Here is an 18,732-nt window from a genome sequence, read left to right on the forward strand (position 1 = left end):
AATTATGTATGATATTCACTGACAAAGAGATCATTTGTTGCCTTACAATGAATCATGGATGACTGAGATCAGATTTTGTGCACGTATCCACAGAATGTTTTAGATAGGCAATAACATGTCATCTGTCTGTGTGGTCTAAAGGAAAATTTTAATTCACAGAAGTAAAATAAGCTGAAAGAGACACACATAAAGAAGAAAAGAAGAAGAAAGGAGCAAACTCACCAGAAAAAAACAAAATAGAATTTCAAAATATGCCGTAATCAACCGTGGCATAAAATCTCAAACACTGCGTATAAGCAATAGTTAAATTTCTGAATAACTGAATACCGCCAAAGCACAAAAATAAACAGCAACAATGTTGTAAGTAGATCAAATCCATTTGCATTGAAAATTAAAGCACGAGAACTAAGTGATCATGGATGAAAAAAAAGAAGAAGACATCGCCAAGAGTTGTCTTGGTAAAGTTGTAAGATGACGCGTCATGTACAAGTAAAGTTGATCTCATAACACAGTGACGTCATCGATGTAGTATCATTTTGATTTTATTTAGGAACTGCCTTTAGGCTACTCTGGTCAACGTTATAAGACCTCGGAATAATACAATTCTTTGTACTGTATTTACGGTGCACATTTATTCATTCACTTGGAGATGTATAAGTCCCCACAACTTATGAATATAACTCGGGTGTAAATAATCGTATGTTCTTTTCATCAATGAGCAAAACGCAGTCACTATTGATAAAGTACTCGATCTTCGTGCATGTATCAACATCAATTACCTTGTGACACTTGAATGCTGCGTTGTGAACTGATAGAATAAAAAAGAAAGTGATGCAAATCACTTCGATGCTACTTGCCATTTATTCCTTGAGGTAATTGTGAATAATTAGTCAAATAATGTCAGTGATGTATTATGAAATTTAGTTATGAAAGTCCTTCTGAATAAATTGTACAACTCTTTATAAACATGGTTTTACTTGTTATTCTCGTCCAAAGTGTGGTTGGCATTGAAGCTCCGTGTGTGGTATCTGCGTCTATGCGAATAACTATTTTTTATTCGATTTTTTTTTAATGTTCCGCGAGTGGCAAGTCAATCAGTCTTATTTTTAAGATGTCGCTGGAATTAGATAAGCCTGTGTCAAAGCCAAAGTCAAGCCTCCCAGTGGCTTTTTATTAAGCAGTTAGAAATACTGATGTAAGCGGATGTTCCATACACATTATTTTCATTGAAAAAAGTGTCGTATTCCATTTCGTTTTCAACATACACACGCACACACACACATTCTCTCCCTCCCTCTCTCCCTCTTTCACTCTCTGTTGCCTGTCTTTCTCTTCCTCACATAACAGACAAAGGATGACCAGGAAGGTGAAATAATTTTCCTGAATCAAAGTGCAAACTAACAATTTTCATGTAAGCAAGGGTGTGTCATGTCAAGGACAAGGACAAGTCAGCCATGATCCAAAGTTAGCAGTCAGGAAGAAAGTCTGACTTCGTTGGAAATAAAAATGTATATCATAGACCAGGAAGACATTGATTACTGAAACTTTGAAAGAATTCAATGAAGTAACATCACACGCAAATTACCATTATTACTTAGATGAGCACTTTACGAGTGCCTTGATGTATTCGTCATTCATTCATATAGCTCTCAAAATATTAGTCCATTTCGCTCAACTTCTATTTCTTTACATTTCATTTTTTTCATTTCCAACAGAATCACATACAATCATAAACACAACTTGGTTCAAATATTCACACTACTTTAAATGTTTACATCTGTATATGAACATTTGCATGATAAGAATAGTGAAATCAAAATTATGCCCGTGGAATTAATCAACGTTGTATAATGAAACAATGGATTAATAGTAGCAGGTTGAAAATGGTGGGGATTGCTACTGAAAGGCTTATTGCAGCCCCCATCTCGAAAAACAAAAATCTAAACAACCCTTGCTACTCATAAAAAAGTGTGCTCTGGCTTTGTCACATACAGGAAAAAAAAAACACCTATTGGGCTTGGGGGAAAAGATGGAAAACTTAAGAACATAATATGCTTTATATATATATATATATATATATATATATATATATATATGTATGTATATATATATATATAGTTATAGTTATATATATATATATATATATATGTGTGTGTGTGTGTGTGTGTGTGTGTGTGTGTGAATAGGTGTGTGTGTGTGTGTGTGCGTATGTTCATCAACTGTTTTCAATAATTACCATTAATTACCTTCTCGATGATCACTTAAAAGAAACTGCTTTATAATAGTTTCACTATTGTGAGGGTTTCTTTTCCTATGTTATATCTTTCCGGGGATTCCAAAATAAATGTTAACATTGATACAGTAGAGGCCAAAAACAAAATAAAACAAAAAACAAAAAACAACCAACCAACCAAACAAACAAACAAACAAATAAACAAACAAATCCGATTGTGCTTGTAAAAAGTTGTACGTGCCCTTGTCAAGGGTATATGATATTTGTTTGAGTGACGTTTATATAGGTTAATTATCTGCTCCTTCAAGGGATATTCAATTTTCCAAGGGTGGAGGTGGGCATTAAGTCCCATAGTCATTGACGATGACGTAGTCAAGTGTAAACTTAACATTAATTTGGCGGTTTTTGGCGGGGCAAAGGCATGGCAACGGAATAGTAGGTCCTACTAAAATTTTCAGTTCCTGCATTATCTCACAAGCGAGACAGCATGCGAATCATCAATAACATCTAAGACGGACCAATACACAAGGAAATGATGATGATAATGATGATGATGATAATGATGATGATGATGATGATGATGATGGTGACAATTAAAATGATAAGAACAACAACACCAATTATCATGGTAATGTGAGTTTGCATGGTGATCACTGTGACAATGATGATAATGACGATATATCGTTCTTATTATTATCGTTGTTTTCAAGAGGAAAATGATGCAAGTTAAGTAGGGTTACATTCTGCTGACAGATACGGTTATGACATGGCAGATAACATATGGTTTCGTGAGGAAAAGGCCATTATAATCAGAATCGAGTGAACCTCGAACGATGGGGAAAACACACAAGGACGATTCGACTTCGAACGAGATTGTGTAAAGGATGTCGAAGTTGTCCTTTCGATTACATTTTGCAAGATTACCATAATTACTTTGGAAAACTAGAAACATGAGATTCTCTGATATAAACAGACAGTAAATGCGAAATGCTACTGTTAATGCAAACCAATATCTTCATATCATCACGGGTTTGATATTTGTTGCACTTTGTTTCACAGGTAGGATTCGTTACTATGGCAACTGCATCCAGTGCGTCCTCCACGATGAATCCTATTTCACGCATTCCAGTTCTTGTCGGTGTCCTTCTCTCGCTCCTTGTGATTTTAATTCCTGTTAAAGTCTCGGCCGTTGACGCGACTGAGGCATCGGAACAACAGTTGGCTCTCATAAATGTCACCTTTGACACGGAAGTACTTTATTTGACCGAGGGTGAGTATACATAAAGAGGCGAGTGTGACGAAACACTCCTACTTCACCTTTAACATCAAAGAAGTTGTGTAGTTGCTGCTCAAGCGAAGGCAGTATAACCTAAAAAGGTGGCTATCTGAATATTTTGAAGTACGGTAATTTAAGGGCGAGTAACACGTAAAATGTCAGGTATCTCTCTTGGCATATCAATTTAATCAATCTGATTGCTTGCAACTTGATGTGAATTGAGATTTAAAAAGGGATAAAACGACACTCACAACTAAAAGAATTAACCGCTTACGCATAAGTTGCGGATGGTAAGGTCTAGGACTCCGAATGTTACATTCAAAGATCTATTTGACTGAGGATGAGGGCTGGCCACGAACCCTGTGACAACGAAAGTTACGCGCATGAAGCCCTAAATGTTAATTTGCTGAAGTAGAGAATCAAGATGTATCAAGCCCGACACGTAAGAAATCGCTTAAAGAGTTCATCCGAGACGAAACGGGTATATCACACCACTAATGGAATTCATGTTGAATGTTAGCATCGCTATTAAAACTACATTATCATGATATATTATCTAAGACAGAGTTAATGAACAAAATTTCACATTTGTCTATCTTTCACTTTTTTTATATTCCGATCTCACACATCCGTAATTGGTCGTACAGGTCGCGAAGAAACATTTAACTTCACGATTCTTCATTACCTCGACACCGAAAATGCAACGATTGCTTTCCTGAGCGCCAGCGACTTTGCTTTCAAGGTCGTTAACGCTTCCGATGCTACGATCGCGATTTCTCCAGCCGACGATTACCCGAAGACAATGCAGGTGACGTTACGCGGAAATCACATTTCGATTTCGGAGTTGTCCGTGTTGATGTCAATGGGAGAGTCCGTCTTCGAGATCAGTACGACCACGGTTAAGGTACGTAGGATTTTTTTTTTTACTAAAAGACATTATCTAAAGGAAGTTACCTCTTTTCCCTTCTGCCTCTTCTATTTTTGTTTGTCTTCATTGCTTGCTCGCTGTTGTTGTAGATTTTTTTTAAATTTTCCATATTAAGATTTGCCTGAGAGTTCTTTTATGGGACCTAAACTATAAAAGTTTTGCTTTAAAATTGTGTCACACCACGTTATGTTCTTTTTCCCCAGATATTGCTATCATTGTACAAAATTCTGAGTAGAATGTGTTATTTCCTGTTAAATGCCACGGTTTATCATTTCATTTACATCCTAGATATTTCGTTTTCTTCATTAATTGGGTATTTTACTTCAAGTGGAAATAAACTAATAGCAATGAAATGGAGAGAATGTACACACAGACCACCCCTCTTGCTAGCACTATAATTGTACGTTTGATAGAAAGCAATTATACATCATTTTAGGTTGGTTTTGATAATCAGAGTAGAGTCAAACAAACAAAATTGTAAAAGTGTCACATTAAAATGCAAGATGTTTTTACGAAACACTGCAGTTACTTCTCGGAAAGCTAATGAGACGGTGAATGATGGCCTCACAGGTGTCCCATTGACGTATATACACAGATCTCTTATGTTATACTTTTATGTGTCGACAAGAAATACAAATGAGATATCTCGTTGCATCAACATTTTGTTGTTGTTTAAAAAATCTTCCATTGTTGACATTGGGAAAATAGTGTAGTTGACAGATCCTTTTTTTTTGGGTCAATATCTTGATTAATAACATGCCAATGACTCTGTTTTTTTTCTTTTCTTTTGTTTTCGATAAGTATACATGATGTATGTTTTGCCTATTTTTTTTCCTTCTCTGTCGTATCTTCAAGCTATATGCTTATTTGACGAAGTTTTCTGCATTCAAACTCCCAATACATGCGCCATAATTCAGTCAGATCATTATTTTGATTCACTATATCCCGAGTGGTTCCCAATTGACGTGTTCTCTTATTCTTTCCTTCAATGTGAACACGTGTATCTCAGTTATGTTCGGGTGTAGGGCCTACACACTGTATGTTTTATTGTCATGAATATAAAAAGAAATGACTGTATTTCATTTGTAATATATATTCAATGCAGAAAATTCCAAATAAATTCATTTGAATTGAATTCAATTTAATTGAATAACATACCAATGGGTCTGCTGTTTAATAGTTGATGGCGTGATCAACCTAGCTAATTTGCATGCATGTTTGCGATCGAAATTGCTATTCGTTTAAGAGAAGCCAGTGTAACTTACAAATTTCATAACTTTCCTACATCTAGTCTAGTTTCCGAAGTGTTAACCATTCTGTTGTTCTGGTCTTATTCTTTTCACCAATGTCAACTTGAATACGGTGTGCACTTTATTGCATTTTAAGAGTTTAGAGTACCGTTTGCTTTAAGACATCTTACAGCTGGCGCAAGGTCAAGACTGACAATCAACATGAAAAGGCCGGCTTATATGATTTCAGTTGAAATGGGGCCGCATTTTCTTTTTTAGATAATGAGAAGCCTCTTGTGAAATATGAAAGAGTATGCAATTCTAAGAGGAATTCAAAGTTTATTTGATGAAAATTGGTTTTAGAATGGCTGAGATATCCAAAATAAATCAACCCTAATAAAAGGCGGGACCCACCTTTTATAAGGTTACATTTTTTTTAACTTTGTTACTCTGTTTTGTTTTGTTTTGTTTTTGATAACTCAGCCATTTCAGAACCGATTTTCATCAAATGAACTTTGAATTCCTCTTAGAATTGTATGCTCTTTCTTATTTCATAAGTGGTTTCTAATTATCTCACAAAAGGTTAGAAGCTGAAACCCGATCGCAACCAAAAATATACCATCCCCACATCATTCCTCGTGGCATTGTACTGACGTGAAAGATGTTTAACTGATACATTTCCATTCTATCACAGTAAGTCATCTTCTGCTCGAAGACGCTCAATTGAGCTTCTGCGAAGCGCACCAGCACAATCAAGGGCAGAATGACTTTACGGGGGACAGTAATCTCGTATAATTGGTTATGACCTCTTTTAGGGAGGCAGATACCAAAAGTTTTGATTAGTCCATCGATAGTGTTGCACGAAAAAAAAGAAAAAGAAAAGATGTTTCGCTCTAATTATTTCTTTTCATCCTCTGCACAGAATACTTGTTCGTGAACAACTATAGACTCCCATATCACAACACGTTTCCTTTGGCCATCTCAGCCATTTAATTTGCTATAAGAGCATAGACGCACACTGTGCTTTATTCAAATCGATACGAACTACATGAAACATTGAACCACCTTCAACTGGGAACCGTTTTTTTAATTATCATTCATATTTTGCGCGGCATATATTACATGTCATTGCAAGTGGACTTACAGCTCCATATTGTGACAGGAGCTGCACTAAGCTTTTTTTACCTGTAAAGTTCAGTATGAGCAGTAATAATTGAACACAGACAGGCGATAAGCTTCGTCAAATGTTCTGAAATCAGGAGTGGCATTTGCTCTCCTGAGAGAAAATGGGTCACGTACTTCGCACAAAGGTCCAAACCTCCGTCTTGACATCACGACGTACACACTTGTAGTCGCATGCATCATCCTCGTTTTAACCGAATGTCGGGCAGAGGCAAAACAGGGGGGGGGGGGGGGAATCACTGGTATCTAATGTAAAGCGACTCTTACATTTTAAGAATAATTATTTTTCAGATATCTGATCCCATCTTCTATCCCAGTAGGACATGGCGGTATGGCAATTGCAAGCAACAACGCGTCAAAATGAGGAGGGCAAAATGCTGTTCGATTCAAGATGTAAATCTCAAGGGGGAAGGGAGAGAACAGGGGTTATCTGAAATAGCCGAACTGTTTATTAGCCATTATGACCAGTGCAAAATGGTACATGTCAGGAGCCCCCCGGGGCCCCGCTTACATGAGAAGAATTTTAGGATGGAACCTTTAGAAATTCATGCATGTTGTGATTTTTTCCCCCATTGTCCCCCTATTTTTGACCAGCCAAAAAGTGTGTGTGTGTGTGTGTGTGTGTGGGGGGGGGGGGGGGTGGTGGGGTGCAGGCTGCGGTTCCGCGTCCCCTGCATGTTAAATCCTTTCCTCCCCTCCACCTTCTGCTATACCAGTGTATTGATCCTCAATAGTGCGGAAAGAACGAATTCTTATCTTTTCTTTCTTCTTCTTCTTCTTCTTTTTCTCCTTCTTCTTCGTCGTCGTCGTAATCTTCTTCTTTATCATTTACTGTTTTTGTTTTCCCTTTCCTTATTTGTGTTCTCCTACTCCTTCATCATCTTTTCCCTTTATTTTCATCTCTTCGTTCATCTTCTTTCCTACTTCTTCCTGTCCCTCATGTTCCCTTTGTTTTAGAACTTACCCCTTCTTAAATATTAGATGTATGAAATAAAAACAGCTAAAAGTCCAGTTTGTCCACCTCTAATCAGCCCCTCCCCTCTACACATTCTCTCTCCCTCCATCCTCTCCTCCTCCCCCTCCTCCTCCTCTTCCTATGTCCTCTTATTCCCCCTCTCACGAAGTGAAAACCGCCCACATAAGAGTTTGACTTTACCCTCAAGCATGTCATGTTGGTCTGCAAACCTTTGTCTCGGTTGTCGTCAGGGGGTAACGGGGTTAGCATCAAAATAACAAACAGTATAAAGTAACACACACATATGCATAGGCACAGACGAGGGGTCGAGCTGCTTTGCTATCACGTTTCCAATTGACTTAGATCTTAAATCGTGGGAAAAACAGGGTAATCAGGAATTATACTACATTGCAGAAAGTTAGAGAATGCATGCACCGTCTTTAGCTTCACTAACTTGCAACAATCAGATCGTGGCTATTTGTTCAGATAAGGTTTCGGTTACACACCGTTAACATGACTTGGAGTGATGGGGGAGCGATAACAGCGAAACTTTAGACGATCGTTGAAATTACAAGTTATTTAGCTTCATGTGAATACAAAGACTGGCAACAAACTCGTGTAGGACTGGCAAGACTGGCGTTAATGGAAGCTGACCTTTAGGGTGTAGTACAAGTACCCCCCAAGACAAGACAAAACAAAAACACACAAAAACAGGCTAAAACCCATTTGGACCTCTGCAAAAGTATGCTATTCCTGCCTTGTCCAAATCTTTCTTCTCCAAGCATTTGTCCATTACTGTCCGCCTCTAATTCCTACTCCTCCTCCTTATTCTCCATTCCGCAGTGTAATTGTGTTTCAAAAGCTGCAACTTTTCCCTCAGTAGAACTCAACATGTTAGAATGCTAGAATCAAAGTCACCGCAACCACTTGTTTGAGTTTTTGCTTGTCTCTCTGTCCAAAGTTAAAGTTAACACAAGGAAAAAAAATCAGTACAGATCAAAATCTAGTAGACAAGATAATTCAACCAATAAATTGACAAATGAAGGAAAATGTGATCAATACAAAGGATTGACCTGTGTAATTATGCATTTGTATTTGTCAGACGAATCTTGTTCCCAATCCGGTCTACGTCATCGTCAACTACGTCACTCTAGGCATCATCATCCTCAGTTTCGTTACCATGGGGATGACTATCGACTTGAAGCTCATTTGGGAGAGACTGCGGCGTCCCTGGGCCGTGCTCATCGGCATGCTGTGTCAGTTCTTCATCATGCCTGCCCTCGCTTTCGGCTTGGCCAAGGCCTTCAGTCTCGACAGCGCCTCAGCTATCGGCCTTGTCCTCGACGGGTCGTGTCCGGGTAACGCCGCCATTTTCTCTGTCTGTCTGTCTGTCTGTTTGTTCCCCTCCACCTCCCTCTCGGCTGACCCTCTTCCCCTCTCTTTTATAATTATCTTCTTTGCCTCTTTCCTTCTCTCCTCTCGCTCTTTCCTAACTCTCTCATCTCGTCCGTCTCAGTCCATTCCCTTCTCATTTCCTTGCACTTTTAAGGGCTTTTTACACTTGTGTTTCTTAACCCTGGGCTTTCTCTGACCCAGGACTATCGTTAGTCCCGTACCAATTTTTTCAGCTTTTTACACTCTCCAATTAGTCCCGTACTATTTCTTGTCCGGGGCTAAGGAGAAAACTGACCTTTTTACACTCGTATTTCTTAGCCCCGGACTTTCCAAACCACATGAATATTCATAATTACGCTGTGTACTGTACACGTACACGCACGCACCGGCAGCACTTGATTACCTCGTTTCTGATTGGTCAGTGAGGGTCGGACTTCGTCTCCGTCGCTTAGCCCAGGATTATTTTTTCGTTCTGTTTACACTCACTTGCTTGGCACCGCAATTGCGGTGCTAGCACCGCAATTGCGGTGCTAGCACCGCAATTGCGGTGCTAACCCCTGCTATTTTGCAGGGCCAGATAGTACCGTACTATCGGTGGGGCTAGCCCACTTTGGCAAAAACGAGTGTAAACAGAAAGTGGGCTAAGGATAGTCCCGTACCAACGGTGGGGCTAAGACCCCCCCCCCCTTAGCCCCACCGTTGGTCCGGGGCTAAGCAAAATTTTACAAGTGTAAAAAGCCCTTTACACGATAAAGATAGTTGCATGGAAACTGATAGACATCGAACCACATGGTGAAAAGTCAAGAGTCTGAAACGCGGAGAGACTTATCGGAGGAAGAAAAGGGACATATATTTTTTCGGTCGTAAATGGCCAGGATATCATGCCGTGGATTTTGATATAAATGTGGGGGTTATAAGTTGGCATTAAAATGAGAAAAAAAATGTGGGGGGGGGGGGGGGGACTCTGACCGAAGGAAGGCCTGGTTTTCTTTATCTATTTCTATGACAAATCAAAGAAAGGTACCGACGTGCCATACAAAATTTAATGGTGACTTAACCAGGGAAAATCAGTATTTTGAATAGAAATTTGTCGAGTTACGACTTTGCTGTGCTTCGTTTTGTATGTGGATGTTGGGAGTTCGTTTGCTCATGAACAGAATAGTGGAAAATTCATAAAATACATCGCCCCGGAGGCCTTAATAGTGAAACTGTATTAGTATTGTAGATTGGCAGCGTCTCAGTCATATTCGATTGTTAGAAGTCTGCGAGCTTGGACATGTTCAACGCTCTTGGAAAATGAGTGAAAATTAATTCACTAAAGAAGCTGAATGAAAGTTGCAGCCAAAGTTGAAAAGCCCAAGGTGGTACTAGGCGAGCAGTACCTCCTTGGACAGCCAGAGAGATGAAACGGACAGGGATATACCGAGGGAAGAAAAAAACACACAGCAATTTGGTTTATCTTTGTGGAACTCAAAGGCTAGCATGCACCAGAGACGTGATCTATCTCATGGGAAGTGGTTTTGAGAGGAAAGACAACTTGAGAGTTGAGCCGAGTAGGGAATTGTTGAAATTGTTGAAAAACGTTTGTCAGTGAGTATGTCTTAAATAGGAGGTCAACAGGACGTGACGTCACATTGGCACAGTGGAACGATGTGTTTCAGCACTGATACTTTCTCCCTAATTCCTTTTTAACTTTGAATTTCAACAAAGTTTATCGTTTCTTCTCTGATTGCCATGAAACTCTCTTTGTCATTGCCTATATTTTGATTTTCTTTTCTAAATCGTATTCATTCAAAATTCATGCATCACCTCTCTCTTGTGTCATATCTCTAGGCGCATGCCAGTATTTGTCCCATTGACAGATTGCGCATTCCGCCTTGTTTTAATAAACAGTTCTCTGAGCAATGCAAAAGATATACTGTACTTCTCTTTTTTTTCACCTCTGTGCTATACGTCAAAACACGCATGTTGACAATGTAAGGCGTAGTTTTCAAAACTCTTCAATGGCGCACAGACGTGTGCCTATACACTCCAAATAAGGATGTGCATAAAGTCTGTTTGAAAATAAGATTTTCTCTTGCAGTGACTGATAACGCATGACACCACCTGGTTCGAACCACTCTTATTTTTTTTTCGAGGTTTCAAAAAGAGATCGCACAGCAAAGAACAAAATTGAGGAAGGACATATTTCATCGCATGCCAACGATAGCTCGTAAATCATGCATTATGTAATTCTCATTTTCACTTATTACAATTTTCTGTTCCATGTTCCACATTTCACGAGTAACCATAAAGATAACATGAAATTGAATGAGTGAATTGTCGAATGCGACAAATAAGAGAATTTATATATGTTTTATGTGAAATATGAAGAAGTTCCGCAGAAGCTATGCTTGTTTATGGCGTACATTCCCAGAAACTAATATAGAGCGAATTCTTACGTGAAATTAACAGTGGTACAGAATGGCAAATTATGAAGTGGGTAAATGCGTAAGTCAAAGAAATAAAAAGAAAACAATATGAAAAAAAAAATGGTTGTCCGTTACATTAACCTACAAAAGAGCGGCGTGATCATTTGCGAGAAGGGGATGAGACCAATGCGATGGAGAAAATGCAAAGTGCACACATAGCAAGCCCAGCAAGGTAAAGAAAATTGCACCCGATATGACTTAAGAGGGGAAAAATGATTCTATTCTTAACTGAGTAAAGAGGTGGTGATTAAATTATTTATCTGTCCAGATCATTCAAAATATTGGGTCCTTCGGAAGTTTTTTTTTTTTTCAGTCGTCTGAATATCTACCTTATACCTGTGTGACTCTTTTCTGTATCAATAACAAAAAAATTTAACCTTGTTTTACAATGATTTATCTATGCCAGAATGCAACGAATGCAAATCAACAATTAACAAATTTAAAGAGAATGAAAAAGCCAACAGGTTGATATATACAAGCAAAGTTTGAAGTCTCGAAGATCGTTTAGAAACCCATGTAACGGAATAAAAACAGTATTTTTTTTTGTTTCATCGCATTTCGTGAAAGAACAACACATGGCTTAGGGAAAGGGAGTTTGGTGCAGGGCTTTACCTGGCTTTTGCTATTACATTATACATTTGAACTATACATGATTTCGATGTTAGCCATGCAGGTTTAAAATATTTTTGCTCCCGTCACCTTGTTTAGAAACATAACCATCAGTAGGCCATTTTTGTTGTTGTTGAATTCCTTGTTGCTCTTCGTCATAACACCTACACAACTGTCACATTCCTGTGTTGGTATTCATGAGTCAAAAGTTTTCAAAACTTTTCAGTTCCAACACTCCAAATAAGGCTGTGAACAGAGACTGTTTAGAAAGTGTATCACATTTCAAATTACTTGGAATTATTGTAGGCAATAAACCTTCTTGAAAAGTACATTTGATGTTATTTGCCAGACTATTTCGCTTAAGGTAGACGTGATTAAGAGATCAAAATTTCATGTTCCTAAAAAATGAGTACTTACGATATTGTCATGCTTGATATTTGCTGATCTCTTATGTAATCATGTAATTTTAGCAGGAGGCAATAATCACCAAATTCAGACTCTAGTGTTATTATGGAGATGGAGAGGTTTCTATGCCATTTGCACTTTTCTCATACGTTCTCATACAAATATATGGTTTGCTTCTAGCTGTTCAAAAACTATAAAGACAATTCATGTACTCGGATATGCATTATGATGATTAACTTCCGTAAATTTTCGATTGTAATCATGTTTCCCAAATATCAACAGTTTAGACAAAATATCCTATTCGGAGCGCTAATGGGTTCTACTTACCTCTCCTATGAGGGGCTGTATTACTTATTCTGGTCAATGTTTTCAGAATTTACTGCATAAAGATTTCAAATCTATTCCTTCCATGTATTACTGTCTTTTCATGTTGTACAATATTGTTTCTCAGTAGATCCTACTTGTGCAGGTCGTTGTCTCAGCAGTATAGTTACTTGTCTGTATGTTGCCTTCCTGTCATGTTAGTCTTGTCTCAAGTAGTTGTGTTGTCATGCCTCATGTTTTTCTTGTTGTTCTTCTTCTTGTGTCTGTTGTCACACTCCGTGTCTCTTCAGTGGGATTCCGAACCTATATATTTCTGTACTGATTTCCTTCTTCAGAAGCATTGCCTTTTTATAGGTCCCTTTACATTACGTATTGTTCGCTTAATGAGTTATTATCTATTGCTATTGCAATGTTTCGCTAATGCATACTGTGTTCACTTCACAAAGTATCCACATTCTTCGTTTTTGCTACGTAAAAGAGTGAAATGTATGTTCACCATTAACAATTTTTTTTCGGAATATGAAAACAAAATTTTGATTTGTTTTTTTTTTCAAAATAAGATGCTGCCTTTATAGTGACTGATAAGACATGACACTCTTACAGTCGTTATTCATTTTTTAAAATTCTATTTGTTCTTTTTTTTGTCACAATGTAGTGAAAAAACAAATTAAGAAATCATTTTTTTTTTAAGATGCCACTCTAGAACGTGCATCACGTAGTTATTTTCGATTGAAAGTGAATGGTTACTAAAAGAAGTCACTGGGATGTTATAAAGGCAAAGCTTGAAGGTTATGAAAACCGTCGAGAAAGCCATGTTGACGAATCAGAACTGATTTGTCACTCACGAAAGGCAAGTAAAGTTTAGATATGGCTGGGGTGCTGAGAGGGGTGTTGATTGGTCCTTGCTGATATTTTATATATCATACTGTATTTATATATTCCACTTTTGTTAATGTCTTCGTTTTTCTTCTCAGGTGGGTACTTGAGCAACACGCTTAGCGTGATTCTCGATGCGGACTACGTACTTAGTCTGACGATGACCTTCTGTTCTAATGTCCTGGCCATGGGCATGATGCCCCTCAACCTCTTTATCTACACTACACGATTGACCGACGACAACGAGTCGCTGGACACACCCTTCGTCGAGATCGCCATCCAACTCATCATCCTCATCATTCCCATTGGTCTCGGCATGATCATCCGGTAGGTGGTTACCATGGTTACATTCTCTGGCGTATCCATGTGCCAGTTTTTTCATGAATTTTAGCAATTCAACCTGTGACATGCTGAAGTGTTGATGTTTACTTGTTAATATCCAACGTTATATGTTTAAACGCACAAATCAATGGAAACCTTGAAAGGCAATAGCGTCATCCCATAATCTAAAACTCCACGTAAGGCTGCGACTGGTACAGTTTAGCAAAAGTAGGCTTATAATGGTTTCCATGCATGGCATCATTTCTTTCGTTCCTTCTTTAGTCGATTATGGTTACTGTGTTATGTGTGTGTGTGTGTTTGCGTATACCTCTTAAAAATAACTGCGTCTCTTGCCACAACCAGCCTCAAGGGATTTTACACTAGCAGTGAGACTACAGGGCTACACTGATTGAAACTTCGAACGCTAACACTGTTTCGACCTACATCTTTGCACGCAGCACATAATAAGCAGATAAATGTCCCACCACGACCCAGCACGATGAACCGGCGTAAAGCTTGTTTATCCCAGAGATTGAGGCAGTGAGTGCTCGTTCCATTCTCAGAGAATTGATGTCTCTTGACCCCTGATAAAGAAAGAAAATTAAAGAAACACAACAACAACCAAAAGGTTCCACAAAATACACTCTATACTGACTTTAATGTCTTAATAAAATGCGTATAAACAAATAGCGAATACTGAAACGAGAGTTTGAGAACAAAGTAACATCGAAAAGTTTCATATTTTCAAGTTTTCCCGGAGCAAATACAACTCATAAGTCAGTCATATTTTTATACAAAGTAAATGTTGTGACATCGTCATGGTCTCACTAATCCCCTGATCTCGCACACAAAAATCAATTTATCATATTCCTTGAATATAAACTGAAAGGGCCGAAATTCTGTTGTCTTCTTTTCAGATAATAGGAGCTTCAGCTATCGGTTTCGATTTTGCCGCCTGCTCCCAATTAGGAAATGTATTCATAATAGTAGAATGATTATACACAGTTCAGTTCATTTCAACTCAATTTACTATATTTCCAACCAACGAAAGATAATGATGATACAAAGTATACATTTCAAAATCATATTGTAAATGTAAAATGTAATACTTAAACCTATCCCCTTTCCTGGTATGTTGCCACGTTAGTCCCTGTCTGCAAACTGCTTTGTGGAATCCTTTCTCTGTGGTATCACCAAAATAATAATTTATAGTACGGAAGATGTTCATCATCATGGTAGAATCTGAAAGAAATAAAGTGATCGTTTGTCACACGAAGCGAGGTAAACACAAGGTATGCGTACGACGTTTCGGCCGCGAATTCTACTGGCCTTCGTCTGGTAAAGTAGACCACTTTATTTCTTTCATAATCATTTATATTTTAAACTTTTCATTTACAATTCTTTAGAGCGTACTATAGACACAGGAATGAAACTCGGGTGAAGTTTAAAAAAAATCACTCTCATCATTCAATTCCTTTGTTCAAAAGAAGCATTACAAGAACCGCAAAGTTGAAATCAATCGTTTTCACAATGAATACAACTGATTTCCCAGAAGAGTATTTGGGTTGTTACTGAGAAAACTCCCATAAGTTATTGTTACTGCCAGTAATTGGGGTTTTTCTATTAAAAAAAAAAACAAAAAAAAAACAAACGAATAAAACAAAATATACTACTCGTTCAAATGTGTATTTCACTTTGTGTATGCTGTGTGACGCATTGTGGGAGCCGGGCGCCTTTGAATATTTCCACAGATAACTATATAGATCTATATAAATGCTGTTTCATTATAATCATCATCATCATCAGATATAAGTGGCCCTCGATCAAGGACAAGGCTATGAAACTTCTGAAGCCAGTGTCCACCATTGTTCTAGCCATCACCCTGGCAACCAGTCTTCCCTTCCAGCTCTACATTTTCGCTGCTCCCTGGAACGTCTACGTGGCTGCATTCCTTCTGCCTCTCTGCGGCGCCTTTTGTGGGAGCGTCATTTCCAAGATCACGTGCATCAAGCCAAATGCCGCCATCGTCACCATCTCCTTGGAAACAGGTGAGTTTGACAGGGACGGGCTTTACTTCAGTAGTGTCACGAAGCGACGAAATAAACAATTTGATGTCCATGTACTTTTTATCTGAATTAGTGAAAGTACTTGAGAGAGAATTTGTGTGTTTTCTTTCCTCATGTGCAGGACGTACGTTACTATACATATCATTTCTTTGTATGAATGCGGTTTCCCGAAAGCCAAGTTTCTTGCACATAGTATTATCTGTGTGAATTGAAATTTTGATTAGATCTTTAATGATATTCGATATCTACAAACGAGTCAAACTAAATCCAATGGCAAGTAGAGTTTTTGGCAATACGGCCTCAGGATTTTAGAGGGAATATAAGATATATAATATGTTCAAAGCGAAATCAAAAGGTATTTGTACTCTCTGAAAGTAAGGCAAATCCTTCTCAAGCAGCGAAATGACAATATACGTAATGCATAGACCATGACACATTTGTGCCAATTCTTGACTTTTTGTCACCCGTTTCCATCCATATCTCATTTTGTCGACTGGGCGAATAAAACAAATAGTTACGGAATAGCGTGCACAAGTTATCAAGTCTACTCATACTCGAAATCAAAAGATCAGTAAAATTTGTCCAGCCGTTTGTCACACTCTCTGGTTCCTCCCTTATCGCATAGTTATGACAAAACACACTAAACAGCAAAAATGTCATTTTTGTCCTGAATTATTGCATCATTGTGTTGCTGTGAAGGCGTGCAAAACGCGCTGATGGCTACGAGCATCATCACGCTCTTCTACCCACATCCCGAGGCCGAGTTGGCGGCCCGCGTCCCATTCCTCATCTTTCTCATGACGCTCTTCGAGGGCATCGCCATCGCGGCCATCTACCTGCCCTACAAGAAATTCTTCAAGAAGGACAACGGCGATGAGGGCGATGACGAGAAGAAGACGATCAAGGATGAGAAGATGAAGGAGGTGTATGCCCCGGAGGAGATGAAGGAGAAGCGGAAAGAGAAGAGCGAGGAAGAGACAGAACAGTACACCAACCCAGCCTTCGAGAGCAACTGAGCCTTCTCGACAGTGTCCTCCAATCGACGCCATTCTCTGTAGACCCTCTCACGATTAAAGAAAAAAAATTCGATTCAAAATTGTATAAATGTCATAAGATAGAGAAAAAAATCCCCGCAAAACCGTGCAAAAATGATCAAAAGTGAATAAGAATAAGGAAGCTATGACGTTCTAAAATTTCATTTTTAAAACACTTCTTGAACAGTCCTTATGAATATTCAAATCAGCAAGTTGATTATCATGCTCTCACAATTTCTGATTCATTTCGTATACAGAAATGACAAAATCTCACACGTCAGCTGTATAGATATAAAACTTGCCTTAAAACGACCCAAAACAATAATAAAAAAAGAACAAATGTTACCTCTGATATATTTTGGTAAGAGAATATGCTTTTACCTGTATAAGCTAAAAATAACAATTTTCAGAATTCCATATATAACATACATGAAAAATTGTGAGGGCATGACATCATGAAATCGCTCATTTGAATATTCATATGGACTGTTCAAGAAATGTTTTCCGAAAATATCTGAAATGTCAAAATGGCATATCTCCCCTATTTCTCATCCAGTTTTTGTCATGTTTGGAACGTTCTTATACTGATTTTTTCCCCTTTCTTTTGGAGTATATTTATTTTTGGGGTGGATATTCTCTTTAATACTCTGACTAAAAAGCAGACGCATTACGCACATAGGAATGATACGGTCAGGGAGGTGGTTCTCTTTCCACCTCCCTGATGCGAGTACACTCAGAACGAAGAGTATACTTAGTAACAGAAGTACAATGTATGTAACTATTGGGCGGTGGTAGGAGAGCCAATATTATTGTCTAGATGTCTTTCCAGATGGTAATTATTTGTATCATAAGACTGAAATGAAAAATATTGTATCAAACATGATTTATATACCTCACGTCGTGCAAATCACAAAATAATGTATCAGTTTTATCCTGCTTGAAAATGAGGAAATAATCAAAAGATAAGTTATTGAATGTAAAATTACACTATGTCATTTTGTATCACGTACTATACACTAAAGATTTTATCACAACGTATAGTATAAGTAGAGAGAGAGAAAAAACAACAACTATATACCTCCTACATCCGTTAACAAAAATGTATACTGAATAAAAATTGTGTGTCGGATGTGCTTTTATGTTTGTGTCCATCAGTGTGCTAGGCCAACCTTCAACAAGTCGAACTTAAGAATCGAAAGAATGAGAAATAAGTTAATACATTAACGGATCATTGATCATGAGTGACTCAATTCAGTCAAACAATAAAAAAATGTATATCAGACGTTGTTACTGATTCAATGGGAAACTGAACAGTAACGACGGCATTTTGATTCTCTCACATGATAGGCCTACACAGTGTTTGTGAACACTGAAGGCGTTTCGCGTAAAGTTTTGAACACTAGGGCCCGAATTCACGAAGGTGGTACA

At 38.1% G+C, this 18,732-nt stretch overlaps 1 protein-coding gene across 1 annotated transcript; it reads left to right on the plus strand.

The window, feature by feature from the left end:
- The first annotated feature begins 3,307 nt into the window (after window positions 1–3,307).
- Window positions 3,308–17,286, plus strand: LOC139727758 (ileal sodium/bile acid cotransporter-like). Its single transcript, XM_071638736.1, has 6 exons — window positions 3,308–3,503; window positions 4,157–4,413; window positions 8,906–9,161; window positions 13,982–14,210; window positions 16,011–16,252; window positions 16,970–17,286. The coding sequence occupies exons 1-6, from the start codon at window positions 3,308–3,310 to the stop codon at window positions 17,284–17,286; spliced, it is 1,497 nt and encodes a 498-aa protein (XP_071494837.1).
- The last annotated feature ends 1,446 nt before the right edge of the window (window positions 17,287–18,732 follow it).

The sequence above is a fragment of the Diadema antillarum genome, unplaced genomic scaffold, assembly GCF_040938485.1.
Source record: "Diadema antillarum isolate AM-2024a unplaced genomic scaffold, OU_Dant_1.0 seq00000150_RagTag, whole genome shotgun sequence".
In the NCBI taxonomy this organism is placed as follows: domain Eukaryota; kingdom Metazoa; phylum Echinodermata; class Echinoidea; order Diadematoida; family Diadematidae; genus Diadema; species Diadema antillarum.

Coding starts and splice junctions, on each gene's coding strand:
- LOC139727758 (XM_071638736.1), top strand. CDS start 3,308: ATGGCAACTGCATCCAGTGCGTCCTCCACGATGAATCCTATTTCACGC. Junction 3,504..4,156: donor AGTACTTTATTTGACCGAGG/GTGAGTATACAT, acceptor TTGGTCGTACAG/GTCGCGAAGAAACATTTAAC. Junction 9,162..13,981: donor CCTCGACGGGTCGTGTCCGG/GTAACGCCGCCA, acceptor TTTTCTTCTCAG/GTGGGTACTTGAGCAACACG.